The sequence below is a fragment of the Phocoena sinus genome, chromosome 8, assembly GCF_008692025.1.
Source record: "Phocoena sinus isolate mPhoSin1 chromosome 8, mPhoSin1.pri, whole genome shotgun sequence".
In the NCBI taxonomy this organism is placed as follows: Eukaryota; Metazoa; Chordata; class Mammalia; order Artiodactyla; family Phocoenidae; genus Phocoena; species Phocoena sinus.
In genome coordinates, this window is record NC_045770.1 from 101,017,106 (window position 1) to 101,041,202 (window position 24,097).

At 52.9% G+C, this 24,097-nt stretch overlaps 1 protein-coding gene across 3 annotated transcripts in view; it reads left to right on the forward strand.

Moving 5' to 3' along the window:
- Nucleotides 1-3,662: 3,662 nt before the first annotated feature.
- Nucleotides 3,663-24,097, forward strand: part of INCENP (inner centromere protein) — a 28,748-nt gene continuing 8,313 nt past the window's right edge. For 2 of the 3 annotated variants that reach the window (XM_032641094.1, XM_032641096.1), the window contains exons 1-13: nucleotides 3,663-3,794; nucleotides 6,906-7,052; nucleotides 7,456-7,569; nucleotides 8,383-9,179; nucleotides 13,355-13,406; nucleotides 14,242-14,299; nucleotides 14,377-14,494; nucleotides 15,564-15,615; nucleotides 16,062-16,179; nucleotides 16,248-16,379; nucleotides 23,296-23,405; nucleotides 23,476-23,596; nucleotides 23,971-24,093. In XM_032641094.1, the coding sequence (XP_032496985.1) occupies nucleotides 6,913-7,052; nucleotides 7,456-7,569; nucleotides 8,383-9,179; nucleotides 13,355-13,406; nucleotides 14,242-14,299; nucleotides 14,377-14,494; nucleotides 15,564-15,615; nucleotides 16,062-16,179; nucleotides 16,248-16,379; nucleotides 23,296-23,405; nucleotides 23,476-23,596; nucleotides 23,971-24,093 (1,935 nt within the window). In that variant the 5' untranslated portion in view covers nucleotides 3,663-3,794; nucleotides 6,906-6,912. The remainder of the gene's footprint in view (nucleotides 3,795-6,905; nucleotides 7,053-7,455; nucleotides 7,570-8,382; nucleotides 9,180-13,354; nucleotides 13,407-14,241; nucleotides 14,300-14,376; nucleotides 14,495-15,563; nucleotides 15,616-16,061; nucleotides 16,180-16,247; nucleotides 16,380-23,295; nucleotides 23,406-23,475; nucleotides 23,597-23,970; nucleotides 24,094-24,097) is intronic. The other variant, XM_032641095.1, reaches the window with a different exon arrangement.

The window sequence follows — 24,097 nt, forward strand, 5'->3', positions numbered from 1 at the left end:
TTGCCCAAATTCACTGAGCTGGACTTTTAAAATATAGTCATATAAACAAGGTCCTACTGTATAGCAGAGGGAACTATATTCAGTATTCTGTAATAAACAATAATGGAAAAGAGTACAAAAAAGAATGTATATGTATAACTGAATCACTTTGCTGTACACCAGAAACTAACACAACATTGTAAATCAACTATACCTCAATAAGTAATAAAATTAAAAAATAAAATATAGTCATATATAATTATACCTCAATAAAGTTGGTTAAAACAAAAGAACAAGGAGGGCTAGCCCCTGGCATTGGTAGCTGATCAGGGGTCCGCCCTGAGAGGTGCTGCTAACTTCCACACTCCTCTAGAAACTTCTACACAGAAAGATTCTGGAAACTTCTCAGGAGGCAGAGTCTGCAGTTAAAATCTGACTCCCCCACTCACTAGTGTCATAGTCTTGAGGAAATGACTTAACCTTTCTGAGATGGCTTTCCTCAACCCTAAAAAGGGATAATGCTATTTTTTTCCCCCAAGAGCTGTTGAGAATGTTAAAAGATTTATAGCAGCGCTATTCATAATAGCAGAAATGTGGGGGGGAAAATCCGTATCCCAAATATCCATCATCAGTAGAATGAATCAAAATTGCAAAATACTCATAAATTGTACTTTTATACAGCAGCAATAAGAATGAAGGAACTAGAGCCACGAACAACAGCATGGATGAATCTCACGTAATATTGAGCAAAAGATGTCAGACCCAAGAGCAAACTGTGTAACACTTTATTTTTTTTTTAAACACAAACAAAACTATAATGTTGAGAGATGCATGTTTCTGGGTGGTAAATCTATACGGTAGTCCCCCTTATCCATGGGGGATACCTTCCAAGATCCCCAGTGGATGCCTGAAACCTCAGACAGTACCAAACTCTATATATACCAAGTTTCTTCCTATACGTACATACCTATGATAAAGTTTAATTTATAAATTAGGCACCGTAAGAGACTGACAATAATAAAAGAGAACAATTATAACAACATACTGTAATAAAAGCTATGTGAATGTGGTCTCTCAAGACATCTTATTGTACAAATTTAATGCTTTTTCCAACCTAACTAAGCAGCTATTGGGCACTGTGGCTGTAACATTTGCACTTTGAGGTGTGACAGCAAGACTAGCACGAGTTCCTTTTTCCTTCTTCACAACTTCACAGATAGAAGATTCATTCTTACCATAGATCTTAGTAATCTTAGTATACGATTTTTTTTCCTTATTAACTTGAGAACTTTCACCTTTCACTTAAAGGAAGCACTTTATGGCTTCTCTTTGTCATATCCGAATTGCTGGCATCACTACTCTTGGGGGCCATTATTAAGTAAAATAAGGGTCACTTGAACACAAGCCCTGCGATACCTCGACAGTTGATCCTCTAACCAAGACAGTGACTAATGGGTGGGATACACAGGACAAGGGTTGATTCTTGTCACCAGCTGGATAGAGCAGGTGGTGTGAGATTTCAACACCCCACTCTGAACACAGCACAGTTTAAAACTTATGAATTATTTACTTCTGGAATTTTCCATGTAATATTTTTAGACTGCATTTGACCCCAGTAATTGAAACACGGAAAGTGAAACTATGGATAAGGGGAGACTACTGTACAGGCAATACAATACAATGATCACCATACTTTTTTAAAGGTTTTACTTTGGGGGAGGGAGCAGGGGGGTTTCTGGGAAGCTGGCCAAGCTCTATTTCTTGACGTGGGAGGTGGTTTTTAAGGAATGATTTTGACAAACTAATAAGCTGTATGTCTCAGTTTTGTGCCTTTTTCTAGATGTGTGCTATATTTCACAATTAAAATGTTGGAAAGAAGGAAGGGAGGGAGGGAGGGAGGTTGGGAGGGAGAGAAAAGAAAAAGAAACCCTCATTCAGAATAATCTGAGGTGTCCAAGAAGCCAGCGCCTGCCCCCAGGTCCATCCACCACCCGCAGCATGAAGACCCATCAAGGGTAGCCCGTCCTTCGCTGGTCGCCAGATCCTCCGGCACAAACAGCCTGGAAACTAAACTGCCTGGAAACTAGAGTGCCTGGAACGTGCTCTTGGCAGCTCAGCAGTCAGGCTCCCAGTCAGCGGCTTCTCACCACCTGCGCCTGCGCTGACGTGCCTGCGGGAGACTCGGCTGCGCGTGCGCTGTCTGCCCCGCTGGGCTTTAACTCCAGTCCAGCAGCACCTCGTTGGCAGCTGCCCGGTGGGCAAAGTATCATTACGTGGCTAGGAGCTGCGGTCACGTGTCCCCTGGACTGAGTTGCACGTTCCTAAGGGGGTACCCGTGTTTAGTTCCAGAAATGTTGTCCTTGCGTAGGGATAAGCAAACTTCTATAAAGTCTAGACGGTAAATACTTTCAGCTTTTGTGGGCCAAGAGGCAAAATCTCGGATATTACGTAGGTACTTACCTAACAAGAGAGGAAAAAAATATCTACAGTTTTAAAATTTGATGTAATTCAAAATATAGTAATAATAATTGAATATAATTTTTAAAGGTATATGCCTACTAATAACAATAGAATTCTATTTGGGGGATAAGGGTGAGGCGTGGAGGATAATATTTTCTTAAGTGTGGCTCAGTTAGTGTTCCCTATCATTAAAACTCGATTGCGATGTTCATCTGTTAATGCAGATCTACAGTGAGATTTTTACCCACTTCCCTTTTGAAATGTCTTTTCACACAGATATGTACTGCCAGATGCTGATATCCGCCCCTGAGCAGATGCTTTCAATCTATCATATTCACCAGCAGGAAGACATTTGTAGAATCTGTTATATTCTTCTCTTGATATTTGTGTTTTAGCAGGTCATCACATTGCAGATTAATCACTCCCAACTGGAGATTAGGTGGAAACTCCTGGATCGCACAGTTAAATGGATTTTGAAATAATGGAAATTTCCTTTGCATTTGCATCAAAGTCTGAAAAACTATGCTGGAACTGCAGTTTGAGCTTGGAAAATATACCTGCTGCAAATTTGCGTGGGAACAGAGATCTGGATTCTTGTTTTAACATCTGACAGCGTGGGAAGCATATAAGCAACTTGGCTTTACCTGTGACTCGAACATTGTTAATTGTCATCGAAATGATTTCACTGTATCATAAATTTTGCATGTAAGTGCTGTTTCAGTTTGTAATTTTAAGTTGAAATCATTAAGAAACATTATCAAGTCTATAGCAAGTATTATTTCTCAAAAGTGTCAGAGTCTCGTATAGAGGACAAATTGGGTGAAGTCATGGCAATGGCAAAGCATAAGACTCCCAGAAAGAGCACGACCTCCAGGTCCACGACTTAAGGCCCCACGCACTTCCCACGTCCCCTAGGGCACTCGCAGTGCACGCTGGGACGTGTAGTTCCGGCGTGCGAGGTCCTGCGCGCGCAACTCCCACCGCGGGCGACTTAGTCTCTAGGCCGCGCGCCGCCGTTCCCGGAAGCTGTTCGGGTTAAAGTTTCAAAGCTTCCTTTCCCCGCCTCTTAGTCCCGCAGATTGCCAATCCAAGTAGCCAATAGATGGCCGGACTGGTGCTTCCTTTTACTTGATTGGCTTAGGTTTCTGCAGCCGCACAGACAAACTTGCCGGGGATTGGCCGAGCCTTCCGTTTTGAAAATCGTAGGTTTGGCCCGCGCTGCACCGCCCCGTTGCTTCCTTGCAGCCGCGAGCTTTGGAGGCCGGGAGCGGTGGGACTTGGGCGGGCTGAGATTTGTGCTGGGAAGGTCGTCGGACTTGGATCGGAGCATCACTTAGGAGACGCGGTGCAGTCGAGTGAGTGCGCGCGGGCGGCCGGCGGGGGTGGGGGGGTAGTTAGCGATTTGTTAGCCCTTCCTCCAGCCCCGGACCGGGGGCGTGACCCTCTACCCCCCGTTGCGGCCTGGCAGTGGATGGACCACCTCTTCCAAGTGACGAGGTGACCTGCCTTGGTCCTGGGGCCAGAGATGACCCCCACCCTCCATCCTAGAGAATAACCCCGTCCCTTCCCCCTCCCGGTGCCTAGCACCTTCTTTTGTGCCCAGGAGGCCCTTTGTTGATCTGGACGCGCAGGAAGCGCACACCGACCGGGTTGTGTGACGGAATTATGCCAGATGGCATTTCTGTACAGTTAACTCTCGCTCAACACCTCCCCCATCGGCTGAGCAACATTTTAAAGTGACCATTTCTGGAGTCCACTGCTACCCCTGATCTTGTCATTTCCCAAGCACGTTCACTGACAGTGGCCTTCTCTGGGGCGCCCAGAGCCAGAACTTGGCCCCTGCCTTCCCGAGGTTGAAATGGAGGAGGCGGCAAAGCTTGTGGTTAAGAGCACAATTTACATCCAGGCCTTGCCCTTGACTTAACTTCTCTTTGCCTCAATTTGCTCATCTGTACAAGGGTCTCCTTGAGGTTGTGGTGAGAATTAAATGAGATGATGCTCCATCCAAGCACGGAGTAGGACTCTTTAAAGAAAGCAACTGTTGTGACCCTTCTTTGCTGAGGCGAGGTCACAGTTAGGTGCCCGACTTCCTGCACCCTCAAAAGAACAGGTATTGTGAAGGAGGGCCGTGGGGCCCTAGTCTGGTGTATGATGTGAGAGAAGTATTGGGAGACGAAAATGAACAAGCACCCTTCACCCTTGGTGGGATGTAGGGTGCTCTGGGTTTGTGCCCAGGTTCTTGCAGGGGCTGAAGAGATTTTTGCTGCTTTTCCCAGGACCCTCATTCTTACACTGATCCCTCCTTTCACAGGGTCACCTCTGATCTAATGACAATGACCCTTTTTAAATACCCAGGCTGAGGCTGCTGAAAACAAACTTCCTCATGGAAGAAGCCCAAACACCTTTTTGCCCTTTGTGAAAGAAGCTTTCGCCCATTTTGCCATTTTGAACAAATACTTTAAAAAAAAAGAGCAAGTTGTTGATTTCCATAGCAACAAAGTGTTTTGTCTTCCTTTAACATTTTTCTCTTTCCTAGCCTCAAACTGTGTTCCTGCCCTTAGCCAGGGCTGAGCTCTGGGACAGAGGGACTGGGGGGATCCAGAAGGATGGCAGCCGAGAGGCTGTGTCGGTGACTGGCTGGCTGCAGAGCTGTCTCTGCCCAAAGCCTCTGCAGTCCTGCCCGATTGGCCCTGCCCCGATGAGTGCTGCCTTTGGCATCTAGGAGTAGGCCTTTGGATGAGTAAGGCATGCCCTAACCTGTGTAGAATGAGTTCATTTGGTGTCCCTGTACGTGTGTATGTGTTGGGGTGGGAGTACCTGTAGAATGTTTATTTCTAGGTATAGAGTTGATAGATGGATGAATTCATTTAACAAGTATCCCTTTTGTGCCAGGCACTGTGCCATACTCTGGGCTTTCAAAGCTGCGAGCAAGACAGACAAAGGCTTGTCCTCAGGGAACAAACGCTTAGTGGTCAGAGACAGGCAGCAAGCAAACAGATACAGTCACCCAAGTGCCATGCGGAGAATTGAAATTGATGGATAGGATGGTAGCTGGTGGTCAGGTCCTCCCTGAGTTGCTGAGAGCCAAGTGCTGAGGAATGAGCTGCACAAAATAGGAGACAGAAGGTTCCAGACAGAGGGCAGAGCTTGCTCAAGGAACAAAGGCTCGTGTGCCCTGGAAATCAGCCCCCAGGAAGTCCTATGAGGCTGCAACAGGACCTGGCATTAAGCTCTGTAAGGGGTGACTTAGCCCCTCCTTCCAGGAGTTCCCATCTTAGGTGGGAGGCTGAGCTATGCGTGGTTCTTGGTTTTGAAGGTGTAGATCAGGGTGGTGGGTTACTGCCATGGCATGAGACATGCAGTCTGTTATTGTGGCTAACGACTGTCACCCATTCATTTGTTCTTTCATTCATTCTACCAGTCGGGATATTTATTGAGCCCCTGCTATGACCAGAATAGAACACTTCTTCCTTGCCTGGGGCTTTGGTGATGATTTTATAACTGAGTTTTGAGGAGAATATCTGAGTTGCCAGTTGTTTTTTTGTTTTTGTTTGTTTATTTGTTTGCTTTTTTGAGTTCCTAGTTTTTTAAGAAATTAAGTGAAGTCATAGAACAAATCTAGTTACCAAGGGGGAAGAGGGGGAAGGGATAAATTAGGAGTTTGGGATTAAGATATACACACTGCTATATATAAAATAGATAACCTACTGTATAGCACAGGGAATTGTGCTCAATATCTTGTGATAACCTGTAATAAAAAAGAATCTTAAAAACAATAAATATATATGTATAACTGAATCACTTTGCCATACACCTGAAACTAACACAGCATGGAAAATCAACTATACTTCAATAAAATTTTTTTTAAAGGAAATTAAGAGAAAACTAATTTTGTATTTTCCACTGCCTGATATTTCTAGACAATTTTTCCTAAAAACAAGACATTGCTTATCCGCTCCCCTCGTGCTCCGTCATGCGTCTCAAGGGCATTTCAGCTCAAGGGAGAGGGTTGTAGGGGCCCCTTAGAGAAGAGCCTGTCTGTAGACCCCGCTTTCTTACCCACTACTTTGGGACACAGAACCCCTTCCAGCCACTGGCCTCCCGAAGAGGCAGTTGGATTTGATGTTCTCTGGCCTGATGCCTGGGGTCAGCTCGTGGGTAACTCACCCTCCGACAGTAGGAGAGGAGCCCTTAGGAGGGTAAGAGCAGGCCTTTGGGCAGGTCAAGGGGTCCTACCTGGTGGGACCACAGTTTCTGCTGATCCAGGAAGGCAGTTGGCCGTGCCCTGTCATTTTAAGTCCGAGAGACAGCCATTTGTAAGGAGGTCCATTGACACCACAATTGGCTGGTCATTGTGGGCTTCTGGGGGCAACGTGCTGTGTGGGGTGGGGATGGGGCGGCATTGAAGAGTGTGAAGATTCCAGCCCTGAGCCCTCATGCCTCTTATCTCTGCTTTCTCCCGACAGAGCCATCATGGGGACGACAGCCCCAGGGCCCATTCACCTGCTGGAGCTCTGTGACCAGAAGCTCATGGAGTTTGTCTGCAACGTGGACAATAAGGACATGGTGTGGCTGGAGGAGATCGAGGAGGAGGCCGAGCGCATGTTCACCAGGTGCGGGAGGGACGGACCCGGGGCTGCCTGAGGCCCCAGCGGGGGCCGCTTCCCCACCTGACAGGCAGAACAGACAGGCTGCCAGCAGTCCCTGCTGAGTGCACAGGACGCTCAGGACTAGGGTGATGGGAAGCAGGGGGAGAAGTGTTGGGCTGCACCTCAGAGGGTGGGGCTGCCTGGCAACCTTGCTCCCCTGCCATGTGTCAGGGGCGGGGGGGGGGGGGCGTTGCGGAGCCCTGAGTGCCTGCGGTGACTCACTTGCAGCCTTGGAGAGCTCGCTTGGTGCTGGTCACCCCAGCTTGACCAGGCACTGCCAGGAAGGGGGCAGGGGTCGGGCTGGGTGGAGAAGGGGGACCCATGGTTTCCAGGCAGCCTCGAACATCACCCTCTTTGTACCAAACAGAGAATTCAGCAGGGAGCCCGAGCTGATGCCCAAAACACCTTCTCAGAAGAACCGACGGAAAAAGAGACGGATTTCTTATGTTCAGGATGAAAACAGAGACCCCGTCCGGAGAAGGTAGGAGGGGCCGGAGGCTTGGGGCCCACGTGGAGAGCTTGATTCGCAGGTATTAACTGACATGAGGAGCCGCCCAGGGGAAATGAAGCGTGACCCGAGGCCGTGGAGTCCAGAGCTTGTGTGTGTTGGAGGTGGGGATGGTGTTTGATCTGGGCCTCTCCTTCCAGAGGTAGGAGAAGCAAGAGAACCTGACCTTCTGCTTGGGGGAGAGTGACCAGAGGTGTAGACCGGGCGCTGTTCCCTAACCCCCTGTTGCTGTGCTGGTTATAACTACCCTGGTAATGACCATGGGCTGCTAAGTACCAGGGGAAAGAGGCTGGGTCTTGGGGGTCAGGTGGTCTTGGGTGCACACCCCAGCTCTGCCCCTTAGCAACTGTATGTCCTTGGGTTAATTTTCCACGTCTCCAAGCCTCAAGTTTCTGGAGTCTAAAGTGAGGATAATGGTCCCTGCCTCTCAGGGCTGTCTGGTGGTTTAGGCGACAGCATGAGTAATGCCTCCAGCAAGGTGTTTGGCCCAGCGTGACCCCGGTCAGTGGGAGGTTTAGGGGAATTTAATCTTCCCAGTGGTTCTGAGAGGACAGGCATTATCCCAATTTACAGGTAGGGAGACTGAGGCCCAGAGAGGGGCAGCCGGGGTGTCACGGCTAGAGGCAGCAGAGCCTGGACCAGAACCCCGGTCTTCTGCCTCCTAGCCCTCCGCTTCAGACTCCACTTGAGCTGGCGGCTCCTGGGGAGGCCGGTGCCTGCAGCTGGAATTCTGGGGAGCCTCCCCGCCCCACTGGGTCAGCTCAGCTTCCGCTCCACCTCCTCCAGCAGGTTGTCCCGCAGAAAGATGCGCAGCAGCCATCAGAGCTCCCGGCACCTCCGCAGCAAGGACAAGGTGGAGAGGCTGGCCACAGTGGTGGGGGAGAACGGCTCCATCCTGCGGCGGGTGACCCGTGCTGCGGCCGCAGCTGCAGCCACCTCCACGGCAGCCACGCCTTCGCCCACCCCTGAGTCTCCCACGGTGCTGACCGAGAAGCCCAAGGAGAGCCTGGCCCAGTGCCAGCTGGTACCCATGGTGGAGATTGGCATCAGCGAGCGCCGGAGCGCTGAGCAGCATCTCAGCCAGCTCCAGTCTGCCCAGGCTCCACCCCCCGCCCCGGCGCCGGCCGCTGCTCTGGCCTCCCAGATCACCTTGACCTCAGAGGAGGACTCTACACCCCAGAAGCCAGAGGCCGGGAGACTGGAGTCTGTCACCGTGAGCTCCCTGATAACTACACCCCAGGACCCCAAGGGCCGAGGGATCGGAGCAGGAAGATCCGCCTCCAAGCTCAGAATTGCCGCGACCTCCCCAGGCCCGCAGGACTCGCCCAGCTCTCCGGCCTCCCCGTGGCGGGAGCGGGTGCTGGCTCCCATCCTGCCGGATAACTTCTCCACGCCCACGGGCTCCCGTGTGGACCGCAGGTCAGTGCGGCGCAGCCTGATCGCCCCGTCCGCCCCGGGTCCCCAGGTCTCGCTGGCCCAGAATTACTCCCTGGTTTCCAAAGAGGAGAGCACCGTCCGAAGATCAAGCAGAAGGATTGCCAGGAAGGCCACCAAAGAGCCGGCCGCCTCCGCCCGCATCATCTGTGAGTCTGGGGCTCAGCTCTGGGCAAGGCTGTGGAGGGTGGTCCTTCATGCCTGGCTCAGCCAAAGGGGCTCTGGGGACCATTTAGCAAGGAGCTGTCCACAGAACTTTCTGCAGTGGTGGAAGTGTTCCAGATCTGTGCCGTCCTATATTGTAGCCACTAGCTAGCCACGAATGGCTATTGAGCCCTCAAAATGTGGCTCGTTTGATCGAGGAACTGAATTTTTAGTTTTATTACATTTTACATAGTTCAGATTTAAGTTGCCACACGTACCTAGTGGCTACCACGTTGGACAGGGCAGATCTGGTCCGACGCTCTTGTTTTACAAATGAGGAAACTGAGGTCCGGGGCTGTTGGCCGCAGTGTCCCTGTGGTTAATGCCATGCTGAGCTTGAACCTGGGCCTCTTCCTCAGGGCCCGCGTGTTCCCCTTCCTTCCTGTGGAGGCTCACTTAGATTCACCATGTTTGTGGGCCACCTCCTGTTAACATAACTGTTTGGTCTGGCCCCAGCTGTACATTTAAACTGAGGCTTACGGAGGCTACCAAGTCTGTAAATTGGGAGGAGCCCCACATGTTTCATCCCTTCTGGGATGGTGGCTGCTTGCTGAGGAGGCCAGGTGGAAAGCCACAGGGCGGGCTTGTCAGGCAGGTGAGGGCACCTCCCTGGGCCCGGTTTCTTCCCCGCCTGGGGAAGGGTTTGCTCCAGGGCCTGGGGCTCAAGGACACACAATCGGGGGGGCCTGTGCAGACATGCGATCTGGCACACTGTTCATTTTTGGATTCTCAGAAGGGCCCCAGTGATTCTGACCTGCCTTGGAGATTTCCTCAGGTGTGAATCTGATCCTGGGCAGGGGCCCAAGAGGGCGGGCAAGCCTGGAACTCTAGAGGGAGGTTTGGGGAGAGATCCTAAAGGCCCTCCCCATGCTTCTGGTCAGACATCCAGAAGCTCTTCTTAAGCCAGTCCGTTTGCTTGGCCCCCTGCCCTGCACACGGGTGGGCTTCTGATTTGATTCGCCTTTGACCCAGTCCTGTGGAAGGAAGACAGTCAAACACAGTGGTTAAGCCTTGGAGTCACACAGAGCCTGGGGGGCCTGGGGCACACCCTTCTCCGAACCTCAGTTTCCCCATGTGTTAAATGGTAAGAACACCTGCCTTGAATGTGGGTAGAGGACCCATCTTAGTGCTTGGCTATGGTACAGCTCAGTCCATCTAAATCAAAACAAAACTGGATGATAAAACTGCAGACGGCCTGGGTCCCTGAAGCTGAGTGGAGGTGTGGCCTGGGTGACCCTCCGGGGCGCTCAAGGGTGTGGAGCAGGGAGGGGAGAGGGGGCTTCCTGGAGGCCTTCCTGACACCCAGGCCCTGGGGCTTGGCTGGGTGGGCAACTCAGAGGTTGGATTTTACTTTGGGTTACCCCAGAAGCAGCCCTTGATATCAGGATTTGAGTGTAACTTGTTACTGTGGGAGGGGAAGGAAGCACCTGCAGCAGGGGAGCGGGGAGGTGAGCCGGGGAGAGAGGACCGCCAGTGACGCCCATAACAGGCCTGGGGCCTCGGCGGAGCCTCTGGAGCCAGTGTGGTGCCCCTCGACCCCCTTCCAGGCCTCCTCCCTGCCCCCAGACCTGTTCTGAAGCCTGAATGGCATGCAGGTGGCACTTAACATTCCAGAACATTCTTTGCGCTGGTGGAATAGTTGTGCGGTCACATGGGCATCTTCTCACCCTTCTGCCCCCTCATCAGCGAGCCCTGAGCTGGGATGGGAGGCAGGGGATGTGAGCTGTCTCCTGGCTACAGACTCCTCAGGTGGGAGCTGGCCCTCCCACACCTCCAGGCCTGCCTGCCTCACCCCAGGAAGGTCCCTGCTTCCAGCCTCGGCTCCCTCAGCCTTAACCTCTGGCCACGCACCTGTGGCCCAGATGCTCCAGCCGAGCCAGGTTCCTGTGCCCAGCAAAGCCTGCTCTTTCCTGCCTCATGGCCTTTGCCGATGCTGTTCCTTCTGCCTAGACTGGCACCTCTCAACCCCTGCTCAGCCCCTGCTTCCAGACTTCAAAATTATTGAGGACCCCAAAGAGCTTTTGATTATGAGGGCGCTATCTATTGACAGTTACTGTATTAGAAATTAACTTGAAGGATTAAAAAATTCTTAATATTCATTAATATTTTATTTTTTATATTAATACTACCTTCTGTTTTGATATTAAAAGTATTATTTAATACTTTAATATAAAAGTAATAAGCCAATCACCTGTTAAGGTTAGTTGTGTTTATTTTTGTTGGTTTTTTTTTTTTAAGAAAAAATAACTGTTTTCCAAACAAAAATGTGATGAGGAGGCTGGCGTTGTTCTGCAGTTTGCAGGTCCCTTTCATGTGTGGCTTAAAAGAAGACAGCTAGGCTCTGCATTCACTCTGTTGCATTGTGTTGTTTGGGTTCAAGTATATGAAGAAAATCTGGCCTTACGCAGCTACGTAGCTGGAAGAGGGAAGAGTACTTCACAAGCCTTTTCAGATAATGGTGCATATCCTTTTTTTTTTCCAGATAATTTGTGCATACTCACAAATATGTGGCGTTATGCACATCTTCCAGATGTCGACACACTTCATTATGTATGTTTTTAAAGGAGCACATTTGCTTTCTGGTCTCATCAGAAACATCTTTAGGCATTGGGAAGCTATGAAGTTCATGGTGGTGGATACAAGGTTCAAAATTCTATTTTTGGCTTTTTTGTGGGCTCAGTTTTTTATTCTTGGCAACAAATACTGTTCGTTTTATTTGAAGGGACAGACTCCCTTTGTTTATTTTTTGTTTTTTTTTTGCGGTACGCGGGCCTCTCACTGCTGTGGCCTCCCCCGTTGCGGAGCACAGGCTCCGGACGTGCAGGCCCAGCGGCCATGGCTCACGGGCCCAGCCGCTCCGCGGCATGTGGGATCTTCCCGGACCGGGGCACGAACCCGTGTCCCCTGCCTCGGCAGGTGGACTCTCAACCACTGCGCCACCAGGGAAGCCCCCTTTGTTCATTTTTAAGAAAATGTCTGCCAAATACCGAAGCTTGATTAGCCATAGTTTGTCAGTTGTTCTTTGACTTAAAAACAGCATTCCGTTAAAAAAGGGGCCAGTTCAGCTGAGACCTCAGACCCCTGTGCTTTTCAGAGACTTGGCTATGCAGCCCAAGGGCATTTTTGCATACTTCCTACTTTATCACATAGTGTATTAGAAAGACATGTACTTAAGTTTAGATTTAATAAAATTAATAGTTTTCATTCCTTCACCAAGGACATTCTTAAGTGAAACCAGACGTTTCCGTCCCGAGTGTGGGGTGCAGTTTGGTACCCAGGCTTCGTGCTTTACCTCCATTGCTTTCACTCTCTCAGGGCAAATCTCAACACCATGAAAAGGGAAGATAACATTTTGGTGTTATGGTGGAAATAGTTAGGACCTCGTGGGTCCCCCAAAAGGGTCCTCTTGGGCACTCGACTTCAAGAACCCCAGAGTACACTTTGAGAACCACTGTCCAGGACATCCTCCTCCCTCCCCTTCCTCCTTTGCGACCTTCTTACCTTTTTATCCTTTACGTCCCAGCCTCCAGACCAGCTCGGCTTCCCATTATAGGCTTTTCAAGTCCTCTGCTTGTTTCTGTCATGGCACGTGTCACATGTCGGTTACAGGATTATCTGATGATTATCTAGACCAGGTCGTGGCCCAGCCTGGTTCGCTCTCCATTGGGTCCCCAGGGCCTGTGCATGGTATAGACCCTCGATGTATGTTTGTTGAATGAATAAGCTGCTTTGTGTTGGCCTGTGCTGGGAGTTGGAGGCTCAGAGCTGGACATCGTCCCTCTTCCCAGGATACTCCCAACCCAGTGAAGGAGCCAAAACGTGCCCTCAGATGGGCATGTTACCCTCTAGGGGGTAGCAGGAGACATCAAGCCAGCAGCTCTGTTGAGGGTGTTAGGAGTCGAGGGAGTGCTGACGGCAGGGATCTGCACCCAGGAAAGGGGGAGAGGTCTCCGGGGTCGAGAGGGTCTATGTCTAGTGAAAGGAGGGGTCTGCAGGTGGAGAGGGTCCGGCTGCAGATGAGAAGTGGTGGAGCCCCCATCAGAGCCTGGTTCCCTGGACCTCTTGGAGGGGCACCTGGCTGATTCTGAGGGCATCTCTTGTTCCTTTGTTTTCCTGTCAGGCCACAGTTACCTGGAGAGGCTCCTGAATGTCGAGGTGCCTCAGAAAGTGAGGTGAGTTCAGTTCCAGGGCTTGGGGACCTTCCCAGGGCTGGGCAGGGCACACGGGGGGCCCTTTCTAGGTGAGCCCCACAGGTGGAGGCGTTTCCTGTGCTCGAGCCTTCCCTCATCACAGGGACTGCCCCTGGGCTGCCCACCGCTACCCCATGCCCCTGCCCCAGTCTTACCAGGCAGTGCCACCCGGGTGTCAGGTCTTCCCGAATTGCTTGTCAACATCGCTTGTCAGTCCTGGCCTCGCCTTGACCCCTCCAAGCCTTACCCTGGGGCCTGGGCTTCATTGCTTTGTCAAATCAGAGGCCTGTGGATGAGCCAGTGCAGCCGTGAGGAGCCAGTTCAGACTGGGGTGGGTGGCATGGGGGTTGGTGGGGTGCTTCCTGCTCCAGGCTTACACCCCAGCACTGCTTTGAGCCAGCGCTCCTTTTCCTGGAGGCCACGTCCTGCTGTCACTAAAACTATTCCACCACCACCACGACTCCCTGCTCTGGAGCAGAGGGACAGTGCTTGGGACAGGGAGACTGGTGACTTTGCCGGCGGTGAATGGAGAACGGGCCTCAAAAGAGACGTGGCTCATTCAGGCCCAAAGGGTCGAGACGGAGCTGGGAAAGGGCCGACCTCCCGAATCAAGGCCCTGGTGGAATACAAGCGAAGCCAAATTCAGAAGCTGGCACCGCTCGTCTGCCCAGGCCGCAGACTTAAACCACGGGGCCACTGGCTCCGGCTGCCCATCCTCCCGTCCCTCCTAGGTCGCTACCCCAGGGCGTAGGGGAGGGGCTTCTGCGGGGAGGCTTGGGCTGGGTGGCTCCCGCAGTGCCCCCTGCTCTGCTTCCAGCCCCACGGCGGAGGAGCCCAGCAAGGAAGCTGAGCCAGAGGAGGCAGCTGAGCCGGAGGTGAGATGGGCAGGCCAGGGAGGGGCGGGCCTGCGAGTCCCATGTGCAGACCCCTAAAGCCATGGCTCTTCCCTTAGGTCCCCAAGAACAGTGGCAGCGCCTTGCAGCTCCGCAGTGCCACCAAGATCGCCATTAGCACACCCGGCTCGCAGCCTGCAGCCGGTGGCCAGGGAACGCCCTCTGAAGGGCGGCTGGGTGAGTCTCCTGACCTACAGACCGTCAGGGCCACGCAGGCCGTGGTAGCCTCGGCCTGACTTTCTCTTGGAGGAGAGGCAAGCCCGGTTTTCTGGGCTGATAGGCCGAGGGAAAGTGAGACCCAGGGTGCAGCGATCTCCTTCGAGTCTGCACGTTTCATCTCCCACCTTTTGGCTGGAGCCACTGCTGAGTGCCACTGGGTGGCCATGGCTGGTTGGTGCAGGAAGCTGGGGGTGGGACCTGAATTGGGGCGTTAACTGTGAACATGCCAGGTCAAGGCCTGGAGCCTCAATCCAGGGGGGACAGGAGGAACTGTGTCCTGGGGTGTGAACACCCGGCCTCGTGTTCTGTCTCTGTCGCTGGCTCACTTCTCTCCTCTGTGGGTCTCCTGGCTAAAGGGCGTGAGAGCTGTGGGCTCTGGGGCCTGGCCTGCATCTCCCTGGTGGGAGGAGCACCGTAGCCGTGAGAGCTTGAACACGGCTCCCTCAGCTGCTGGACGGGGTTAGCACAATGGCCATGCCAGCCCCATAGGCCCCAGGGGCTGCCGGGACCCTTTGGAGTAAAGAGTGTTGGAGAGCCGGGGGAGAGATCGGCACTTCCTCCTGGCAGCAAATTGAAACATACAGACCCGCACCGCACACGTTGACCTGCTCAGGAGGCCCCGCCCCCGTGCCAGCCCCAGCTGAAAGGGCCGGGAGGAGTGGGATTTCGAAGCCTCTCAAGGGGCCTGTTAGAGCTTGCAGCTTCTGTAGGTTTCTGCCCCCGGCTCTCAGTGTTAGAGGTGGGTGGGATGTGGTTAGGGCCACCTCGATGGGACTGTCCTGCTGTTCTCGCCCCAGAGGCCAGGCCTGGGGGCGAGGGATCTGCGGGCTGCAGGCAGCGTGCCAGCTCTGCGCGTCCACAGAGGGGTCACGGCCGGGCAGTGCTAAGCCTGATGCTTCTGCTCCTGGCTACCCTGGGGTCTGCCGGGAAGAGAGCCTCGCCCCTGCCACGGCCACTGCTGGTGGGCGTGTTCCCCTGACCCCTCCGTGCTCTCCCGATCGCCCCCCTGAAACTGCTTTCTCCACAGAGGCCAAGACTGACCAAGCAGATGGCCCCAAGGAGCCGCCTCAGAGTGTCAGGTTCGCATGCGGGAAGGCGTGTGCAGGCAACCATTATGAGGGGCCCAGAGGGGCACGAACCTTGAGTCCTCCCTCGGGAAGGGTGGGCATGTGGTCAGGGACCTCTGTGTCCTCTCAGCAGGGGTGGGGACTGGCGCTCTCACTTAATAACAGAGGTGGCTTCAGGCTGTGGGAGGAGCCTGGCCTGGGGGTGGGCCACGGGATCCCAGACCCCCATCCTCCTGTGTCCTGGCTGTGTGACCTTGGACTGGTCACTCCCCTTCCTCTGACTGGGCGGCAGAGGGTTGGTCAGGGAGCCCCCACCTCTGCAGTGCCTTTCAATCTGGAGTCCCGGGGGCTGGGCCCAGTTGCATTCACAAGGGGGACCTTTTCTGGGGCGTGACAGGGGGCGCTGGGGGGGACGCGAGGGCGGGCCCTGTGACACTGCTGCACCTGCACGCCGGCAGGAGGAAGCGCAGCTACAAGCAGGCCGTGAGTGAGCTGGATGAAGAGCAGCAGCTGGAGGATGAAGAGCTGCAGCCCCCCAGGAGCAAGACCCCTTCCCCGCCCTGTCCCGCCAGCAAGGTGAGTGTGCGTCTGCCCTCCCTCCGCCCCCTGCCCCCCCACGGGCTCTGACCCTGGTCCCTCTGCAGGTGGTGCGGCCCCTCCGGACCTTCCTGCACACCGTGCAGAGGAACCAGACGCTCATGACCCCGACCTCGACCCCTCACAGCAGCGTGAAATCCTTCATGAAGCGCAACACTCCCCTGCGCGTGGACCCCAAGGTGAGGGCGGCCTGGCTGAAGGCTGCAGCATGTCCCCAGGCTGCTGGGAGCAGCGGGGGCCTGGGCCAAGGCGGGTGTGACCTGGCACTGGTCAAGAACCAGCTTGAGCTTCTGTGGCCCTGGGCTCCCTCGACATCTGGGGACTGTCCAGACTCCTTGGGCTCTGCACTGCAGCCTAGAGGCTCAGCCGGGTCTGGGATCCGGGACTGGGAAGTGGCAGAATTGGCCTGGCTGGCCACCTCCGTGGCCATCCATCCCCAGGCACCGCCCCCATTCCCTCCCGGCGGCCTGAGTAGTTAAGGTGAGGGACTCACGTGGACGCTGACCTGGGGGTGAGGCCTGGGTGACGTGAGAGGAGTGGTGGCGCTGGGAGAGGGCGCAGGCCCCAAGCAGACTCACTGGCGTCTTCAGGAGGGCGGCCTGCTTTCCAGGATGCCCTCCACCTGGCATTAACTCTTGGCTTTTTCCTTGTCTCCTCTCCTCCACAGTGCAGCTTTGTTGTAAGTAAAGCCTTTCCCTGTCCTGTAACCTAGCTCCACCCAGCACTTACCCGCCGTAGCCCTGTCCCTGCAAAACTGACAGCACTTGTAGAGGCACTAACGTCATCAGTGGGAGCGTTAAGGGGGCCGGGAGGTGGGAGGTGAGCTAGAGTTGCTGGCTGGCTGGCCCGCCGGCCCTGCAGTTCTGGAGCCGATGTCCTCCCTCTGCAGAGCCTGCCCAGGAGGATGAGAGGGGGTGTGGTCCCCAGGCAGGAGGAAGCAGAGGGGGTGTGACCTGCGATGGGTCACCAGGGCCACATCTTGCAGTGTTCCCCCCCAGCCACGTCCCTCCCACCTCCCCGGTGCCGGGCTTGCCCTCAGGGTCTGGGGCTGCAAAGAGAATAGACAAGGCATCTCTGATCCCAGGCCACCGAGATTTACAGGATTGCAGACCTAAGCTGCTGCCTTGAGGGGTGGGGCAGTGGGGAAAGGAGATCTGGGTCTGCTGGGTAATGGTGGAACTGTCAGTGCCATCCTCCAGAAAGAAGGCCACAGAAGCTGTTCTCTTCTCAGATACCCCAGAGCTGAGCTGGACCACCGGCTGCGTGCAAGGAGCCATGGGGGCCTGGGACCTGCTCGGCCCACAGTCCCAGCTCCCAGGGTCTCCCGAGCAGCTGCAAGGTTGCATCCCCCTGAGTCCTTCAGTGTCCACTGACACTTTGAAGGGCCACCTACCTGGAGGGCTTCTGCCTCCAACCAGGGGTCTTAGGGCCCCAGGAGCACTGCCGTGGAGCTTGACAAATCAAGAGGCTGCCCAGCAGCTGGACAGGCAGGTCCTGAACTGGCCTCTCCTGCAAGAAGGCTGGTCCCATCTGGGTGGACAGGGCCATGGCGTGTCATCCAACATGCCAGCAAGCAGGCTGTGAGGTTCTTATGTACCTGTCTTTGTGCCAGGGCCCTACTAGGCACCTGGGCCCACAGCAGTGAACCAGCCTTGGACTTTTTCCTCCTACAAGGAACTACCTGTACCCCACCCAGACTGATCGGGGCCTCGCAGGAATGACCAAGAGGTTCAGGAAGCTGCCCTTTCCTGCTTTGGGGAGCCCAGGTCCCTGCATGCGACATCTGCGCGGGTGGGACAGTCCTCAGGAGGCCAGGGGACCTACCTAGGTAGGTCGCTGTGGCATTGGACTGGTTTCCTAACCTTCGGGCCTAAATTTCCTTGGCTACAAAGTGTGGAGACAGAGGTTCATTCAGGGAGATTGGATGAACCAGGGAGTAGTAGCGAGTGTCAAGCACCCAGCACGTGGATCGGCATGAAGTGGTTGTTTGATGGATGGCAGAGAGGCTGCTCATTTGAGACCCCTGGAGGCAGAAGGGGCTGCACAAGCTTTTGGATCCCTCCCACCCTCTGCTTTGGGCTTGATGGTGGCCCCTGGGGAGCAGCCCACCTTCCAAGGTTGGAGCAGAGAGGAAGCACGGATTCTACGACCTAAGAAACTCTTGTTTTCTTCTATAAAATTCACAGTGCAACAGGATAAATTCTCTGACCTGGGCTGGGAAATCCTAATAGTCAAGCTTCAGGACAAAAGCCTGTTTTGCTGAGCCCTGCTGAGAGTAGGAATCTGGGGGCAGGACGAGAGGGTGGTGAGCGCTGTGGGTGCCACGTGGCCTTTGTTTCCCAGGTGCTTTCCTCATAGGCCAGCGGGCGGTGTGACCTCTTGCTGGGTTTCCCTGGGTCCGTGTGGTTGGAGAGCACAAAGCCACCTGCTCCCTCCCTGAGGGGCCCTCCCAAAGGCCAGCATCCTCCTCCAGCCTGGCTTCCTACCCCAGCTCGGCCCCTATGACCCAGGATCATCTCTCTCCATTTCTCTTTCCATCTTTAAAAAAAAAAATCTTATTTATGTTAAAAATTATCGTACAGTGAAATCTACACTTTGTGAAAGCATAGGTTTATGTAACCACTACAACAGTTGGGATGCAGAGCGGTTCCATCACCCCACAAGGCTCCCGCCCCCACCCCTACCACGTGTTCTTCACCACTATAGTTTTGTCTTTTTGAGAATGTCACGTGAGTGTAATCATACAACACGTGACCTCTTGAGATTGGCTTACTCAGCATAATGCTTTGAACTCAGTCATTACGTTTGAATTCAGTTTCTTGTAGACAGCATATAGTTGAGTCAGGGTGGTGGTTTTGTTTCTTTTTAAAATCGAACAGTGTCTTATTTGATATATTTAGTGGTATGTTTCAATTTATGTCTACTGTTTTATTATTATTGGCTGTTACCTTTGTTTTTTTCTTCTGTCTCCCCTTTCTTGCCTTTTTTGGGGTCCCTTGACGGTTCTTAGTATTCCATTTTAATTTGTCTCTTGCGATTTGGACTATATCATTTTTAGGGTTTTTAATGGTTGTTTTGAGGCATTACATACTTAACTTTCACAATTACTTTAGCATCAGTATCTTTTTTTTTTTTGCGGTACGCGGGCCTCTCACTGTTGTGGCCTCTCCCGTTGCGGAGCACAGGCTCCGGACGCGCAGGTTCAGCGGCCGTGGCTCACGGGCCTAGCCGCTCCGCGGCATGTGGGATCTTCCCAGACCGGGGCACGAACCCGTGTCCCCTGCATCGGCAGGCAGACTCTCAACCACTGCGCCACCAGGGAAGCCCAAGCATCAGTATCTTATCAGTTGAATTGGAATGTAGAAACCTTACCACCTGTAGATGCCTTGACTTCCCACTGTGTGTGATCCTTGTCTTACATATTCCATCTCCATACATCGATGACTCCAGCAGAATAATTTTTGCTTTCAACTGTCAAACATTTTAAAGAAACTCAAGAGGAAAAGAAGTCTTGATATTTACCCAGGTATTTGTCATTTCTGTTCTTCATTCTTGAAGCTTCACCTTTCCTTCTGGTATTATTTCTCTTCTGTCTGAAAAACTTCCTTTAGCAATTCTTTGAGAAGTCTGCTGGCAACAAATTCTTTAGTTTTCCTTTATTTGAGAAAGTTTATTTCCCTTCATTTCTGAAGGATATTTTCACTGAATATAGGTAGAGTTCTGGATTAACAGTTCTTTCCTTTTAGCAATCTTAAAATGTGCTCCTTCCGTCTGGCCTCCAAACTTTCTGATGAGAAATCCCCAGTCATTCAAATCATTGCTCCCTGATAGATAATGTGTCTTTTTTCTTCTGGTGCCTGCTTTTCAGAATTTTTTTTCCTTTGTTTTAATATTAAGTTTTTAGCAGTTTGATTCTTTTGTGGCTGGACATGGGTTTCCTTGGGTTTATCCTGTTTGGGTTTTGATGACCTTCTTGAATCTGTAGATTTATATCTTTGAGCAAAGCTTGACATCTTCAGCCATTATTTCTTCAAGGTTTTGGGTTTTTTTTCAGTACTTCATAGACTTTTTTTTTTTTTCCCCACACCACACGGCTTGCGGGATCTTCCCCAACCAGGGATTAAACCCAGGCCACCGCAGTGAAAGCCCAGAATCCTAACCACTAGGTCACCAGGGAAGTCCTCATAGAACTTTTGTTGTCATCTCACAGTTCCCTCAGGCTCTGTTAATTTTTCTTCCGTATATTTTCTCTCTGTGTTTAGATTGGATAAATTTTGATTTATCTTCATGTTTTCTCCATTCTGCTCTTGGATCTGTCCACTGAATTTTTTTTTTTCAGTTATTGTATTTTTAGTTCCAAATCGCCATTTGCTTCTTCTTTAGATCTTCTAGTTGCTGAGATTTTCTGTTTTTCCAGTTGTCTTAAGAGTGCTGTGATTATTTGTTGGGGCATTTTTGTCAGAGAATTCCAACCCGACATCTTGGCATTGGTGTCTGTTGATTGCCTTTTCCCGTGGGAGTTGAGATTTTCCTGGTCCTTGTATGCTTAGTAATTCTGGATTGCAGCCTGCACATTTTGAATATGATGTTAGGAGACTCTGGGTCTTGTTTAAATCTTATGGAGACTGTTGATAGTTTGCTTTAGCAGTAACCCACTGGTTCTGGCTGTGGTTCCAACCTGCTTTCTGTGGCCTGTGGTTCCAATGCCCATTCAGATTTCAAAGCCGTTACAGTGCTCCTTGGATCTGTCGTGGGTGTGCCAGTCAGCGGTCCGTCTGGGATCTGGCAGGTGGCCCGTGAGTTTAGTTCTCAAAGTTTCAGGTGTGATAGTTCGGGTCAAATCCAAACATCTCCAGTTTGGTGCTGCGCCCAGGAGTGCATAAAAACCTTATGGTACTACTTTCTCAATCTATCCAGTGCTTTCCTCTTCTCTGGGGCTCCCCCTTTCTGCCCCCCAGCCAGGAAGCTGGGGCCTTAGTTGTTTTGCTCTGCTGTGTGCTCCCCTAACCACGTGGAGGGCCTCCGGCTGGGAGACAGAAAGAAAGGCAACAGTGTTTCCCAGCATTTTGGGATCACAGCTCCACAGTGTGGCATGGAAGGGTCTCCTCCTTGAGTTTTGACTCTGCAGGTTCCAGTAACTGCTGCTGTCCCCGTTGCCACAGGATTGCTTGTGGGCCAGAGCATGAGAGAAGGGAGAAAAGAGGGAAAAAACCATAGTGTTCTGAGTCAGAACCAGAGGGCTCTTCCCGGAGTTCTGTCAGCACCTCGGTGATCTCTTTGGGGTCTCAGGCTTCACTGAGTTAGTGCTGGAGGGAAAAAAAAGCATTCAGCTCATTGCTGGTTCGGTGATGCTTCAAAGTTTGGTCTCCTTCCCCAGTCTGCCTGCGGCTGTTTACCTTGCAGAGGCCTCAAATAACTGCTCCGTGCATTCTGTTAGGTTATACAGCCACATGTAGTGGGAGAGACAGATGGGAGTGTCTACTCCATCTCACCCAGAACCGGAGCCCTTCTCTCCATCTTTAGGATGGTATTACCTCGGGGCCAGATTTCTAGGTGGGAAATCTATAGTCAAGGTCAGTGGCCAAGGAGAAATGGACAGTAAGGCCGATGGGTGGCTTAGCCCAGAGGTGGTGTCTAATGGGAGCCAGGTTGGGGTGAGGGGTGGGCCTCTAGTCCAGGTCCCAGTTTCTACCCTTATCCCCTGATCGTTACTGGTAAAGCACCAGTCTCGTCCTTGGCCAGGGAGCGCTTGGAGGCCCCACCTGTCCTGCTGGTTGCCTACTGCTATGGCCATGCCCCTGGGGCTTTCTGGGCCTGTGGAGGAGGAGGGTACCAGCATCGATCTGCTGAAGCAACTAGGACTTTTAAAAAGTTGTTTTTGAGATTTGTATGTAGCCGTATCACAAGAAGTTTGGAAAATGAAAGGGAAAAAAATGCCATCCCTAATCAGTGTCACCAGCCTATATAGTAACCTCTGTTAGCATTTGACAGTATTTTCTTTTTTTTTCAGCTGTTAGGAAAGAGTCGATACACTGTGTGTGTGTGTGTGTGTGTGTGTGTGTGTGTGTGTGTGTATATACACTCGTAAAAGTTATAAAGCATAATAATAAAAAATTAACACATGTGTACCCATCCACCCCCTTAAATAGAACATTAACCATAACTTTCAAAGTTGCCTTTCTGTCCCTTCCCAATCTGGTTCTTTTTTTCTTATTATTATTACTTTTGGCTGCGTTGGGTCTTTGTTGTTGCATGCGGGCATTTTCTACTTGTGGCGAGCAGGGGCTACTCTTCCTTGCGGTGCGTGGGCTTCTCATTGCGATGGCTCCTCTTGTTGCAGAGCACAGGCTTTAGGCACGCAGGGTCAGTAGTTGTGGCTCGCGGGCTCTAGAGCACAGGCTCGGTAGTTGTGGCGAGCGGACCCAGCCGCTCCGCGGCGTGTGGGATCTTCCCGGACCAGGGCTTGAACCCATGTCCCCTGCATTGGCAGGCGGATTCTCAGCCACTGCACCACCAGGGAAGTCCCTCGTTCTTAACTCTTTTATCAAATATAAGTTTTTATATAGTTATAACCTCTGCTAACAGAGGTTACTATAGGCTGGTGAAGTAGATTAGGGATGGCATTTTTTTCCTTTATTTTCCAAACTTCTTGTGATGTGGCTATATAATAATTTCAAAAACAACTTTTTAAAAGTACTAGTTGGAGGCTTCCCTGGTGGCGCAGTGGTTGAGAGTCTGCCTGCCGATGCAGGGGACGCGGGTTCGTGCCCCGGTCCGGGAAGATCCCACATGCCGCGGAGCGGCTGGGCCCTGAGCCATCGCCGCTGAGCCTGCGCGTCCGGAGCCTGTGCTCCGCAACGGGAGAGGCCGCAGCAGTGAGAGGCCCGCGTACCGCAAAAAAAAAACAAACGAGAAAAGTACTAGTTGGTTCAGCAGATCAATCTGAATCATCCAGTCTTGAGCCTGACTTTTGTGTTGCCCACACCTTGGCAGGGCTCAGGTGAGGGCACTCGTGACTCAGGCCCTTGGGAGGCCTTTGGGGTCGTCCTGGCCCAGCGCCGGGCTGCCCTCACTCCCCCACCGCCACCCCCCCAGGCGAAGGAGCGGCAGCGCCTTGAGAACCTGCGGCGGAAGGAGGAGGCCGAGCAGCTCCGCAGGCAGAAGGTGGAGGAGGACAAGCGGCGCCGGCTGGAGGAGGTGAAGCTGTAAGTGCCCGCGCCCCCCCTCCGGCTCCCCCGGCCTTGCTGGGCCCCCATGACCACCCTGTGCCCGCAGGAAGCGTGAGGAGCGCCTCCGTAAGGTGCTGCAGGCCCGGGAACGGGTGGAGCAGATGAAGGAGGAGAAGAAGAAGCAGATCGAGCAGAAGTTTGCTCAGATCGACGAGAAGACGGAGAAGGTGCAGGCCTCGGGCTGTGGGCAACAGCTTCCGCGGGCTGTGCCCTGGCGGGACCCAGGCCCGTCACACTGGGTGGCCCGAGGGTTAGGACTGGACCCGTCGGGAAGTTACGGGTTTGATGCCCTGTATCCCTCTCGTGGCCGTCCGTGGGGTCTGTTCTGAGCCACGTGGAGGGTGGAAGGTCTGCCCGGGACCGAGCACAGCCTTGCGCTCCTGGCAGGTCTGGCTCCCGGGTACCCCCTCCCCCGGGCTGTGGGGAGCTAGCCGGGGCCCCAGGGGCATGGAGTATCTGCTCTGCTGCGTACTGGGCCCCACCCTGTACAGCTGAGTGGCGGGGGGCTGCTCCAATGGGCGTCTGTGGATGGGCTCCGCAGGCCAAGGAGGAGCGGCTGGCCGAGGAGAAGGCCAAGAAGAAGGCGGCGGCCAAGAAGATGGGGGAGGTGGAGGCGCGCAGGAGGCAGGAGGACGAGGCGCGGAGGCTCAGGTGGCTGCAGCAGGTAC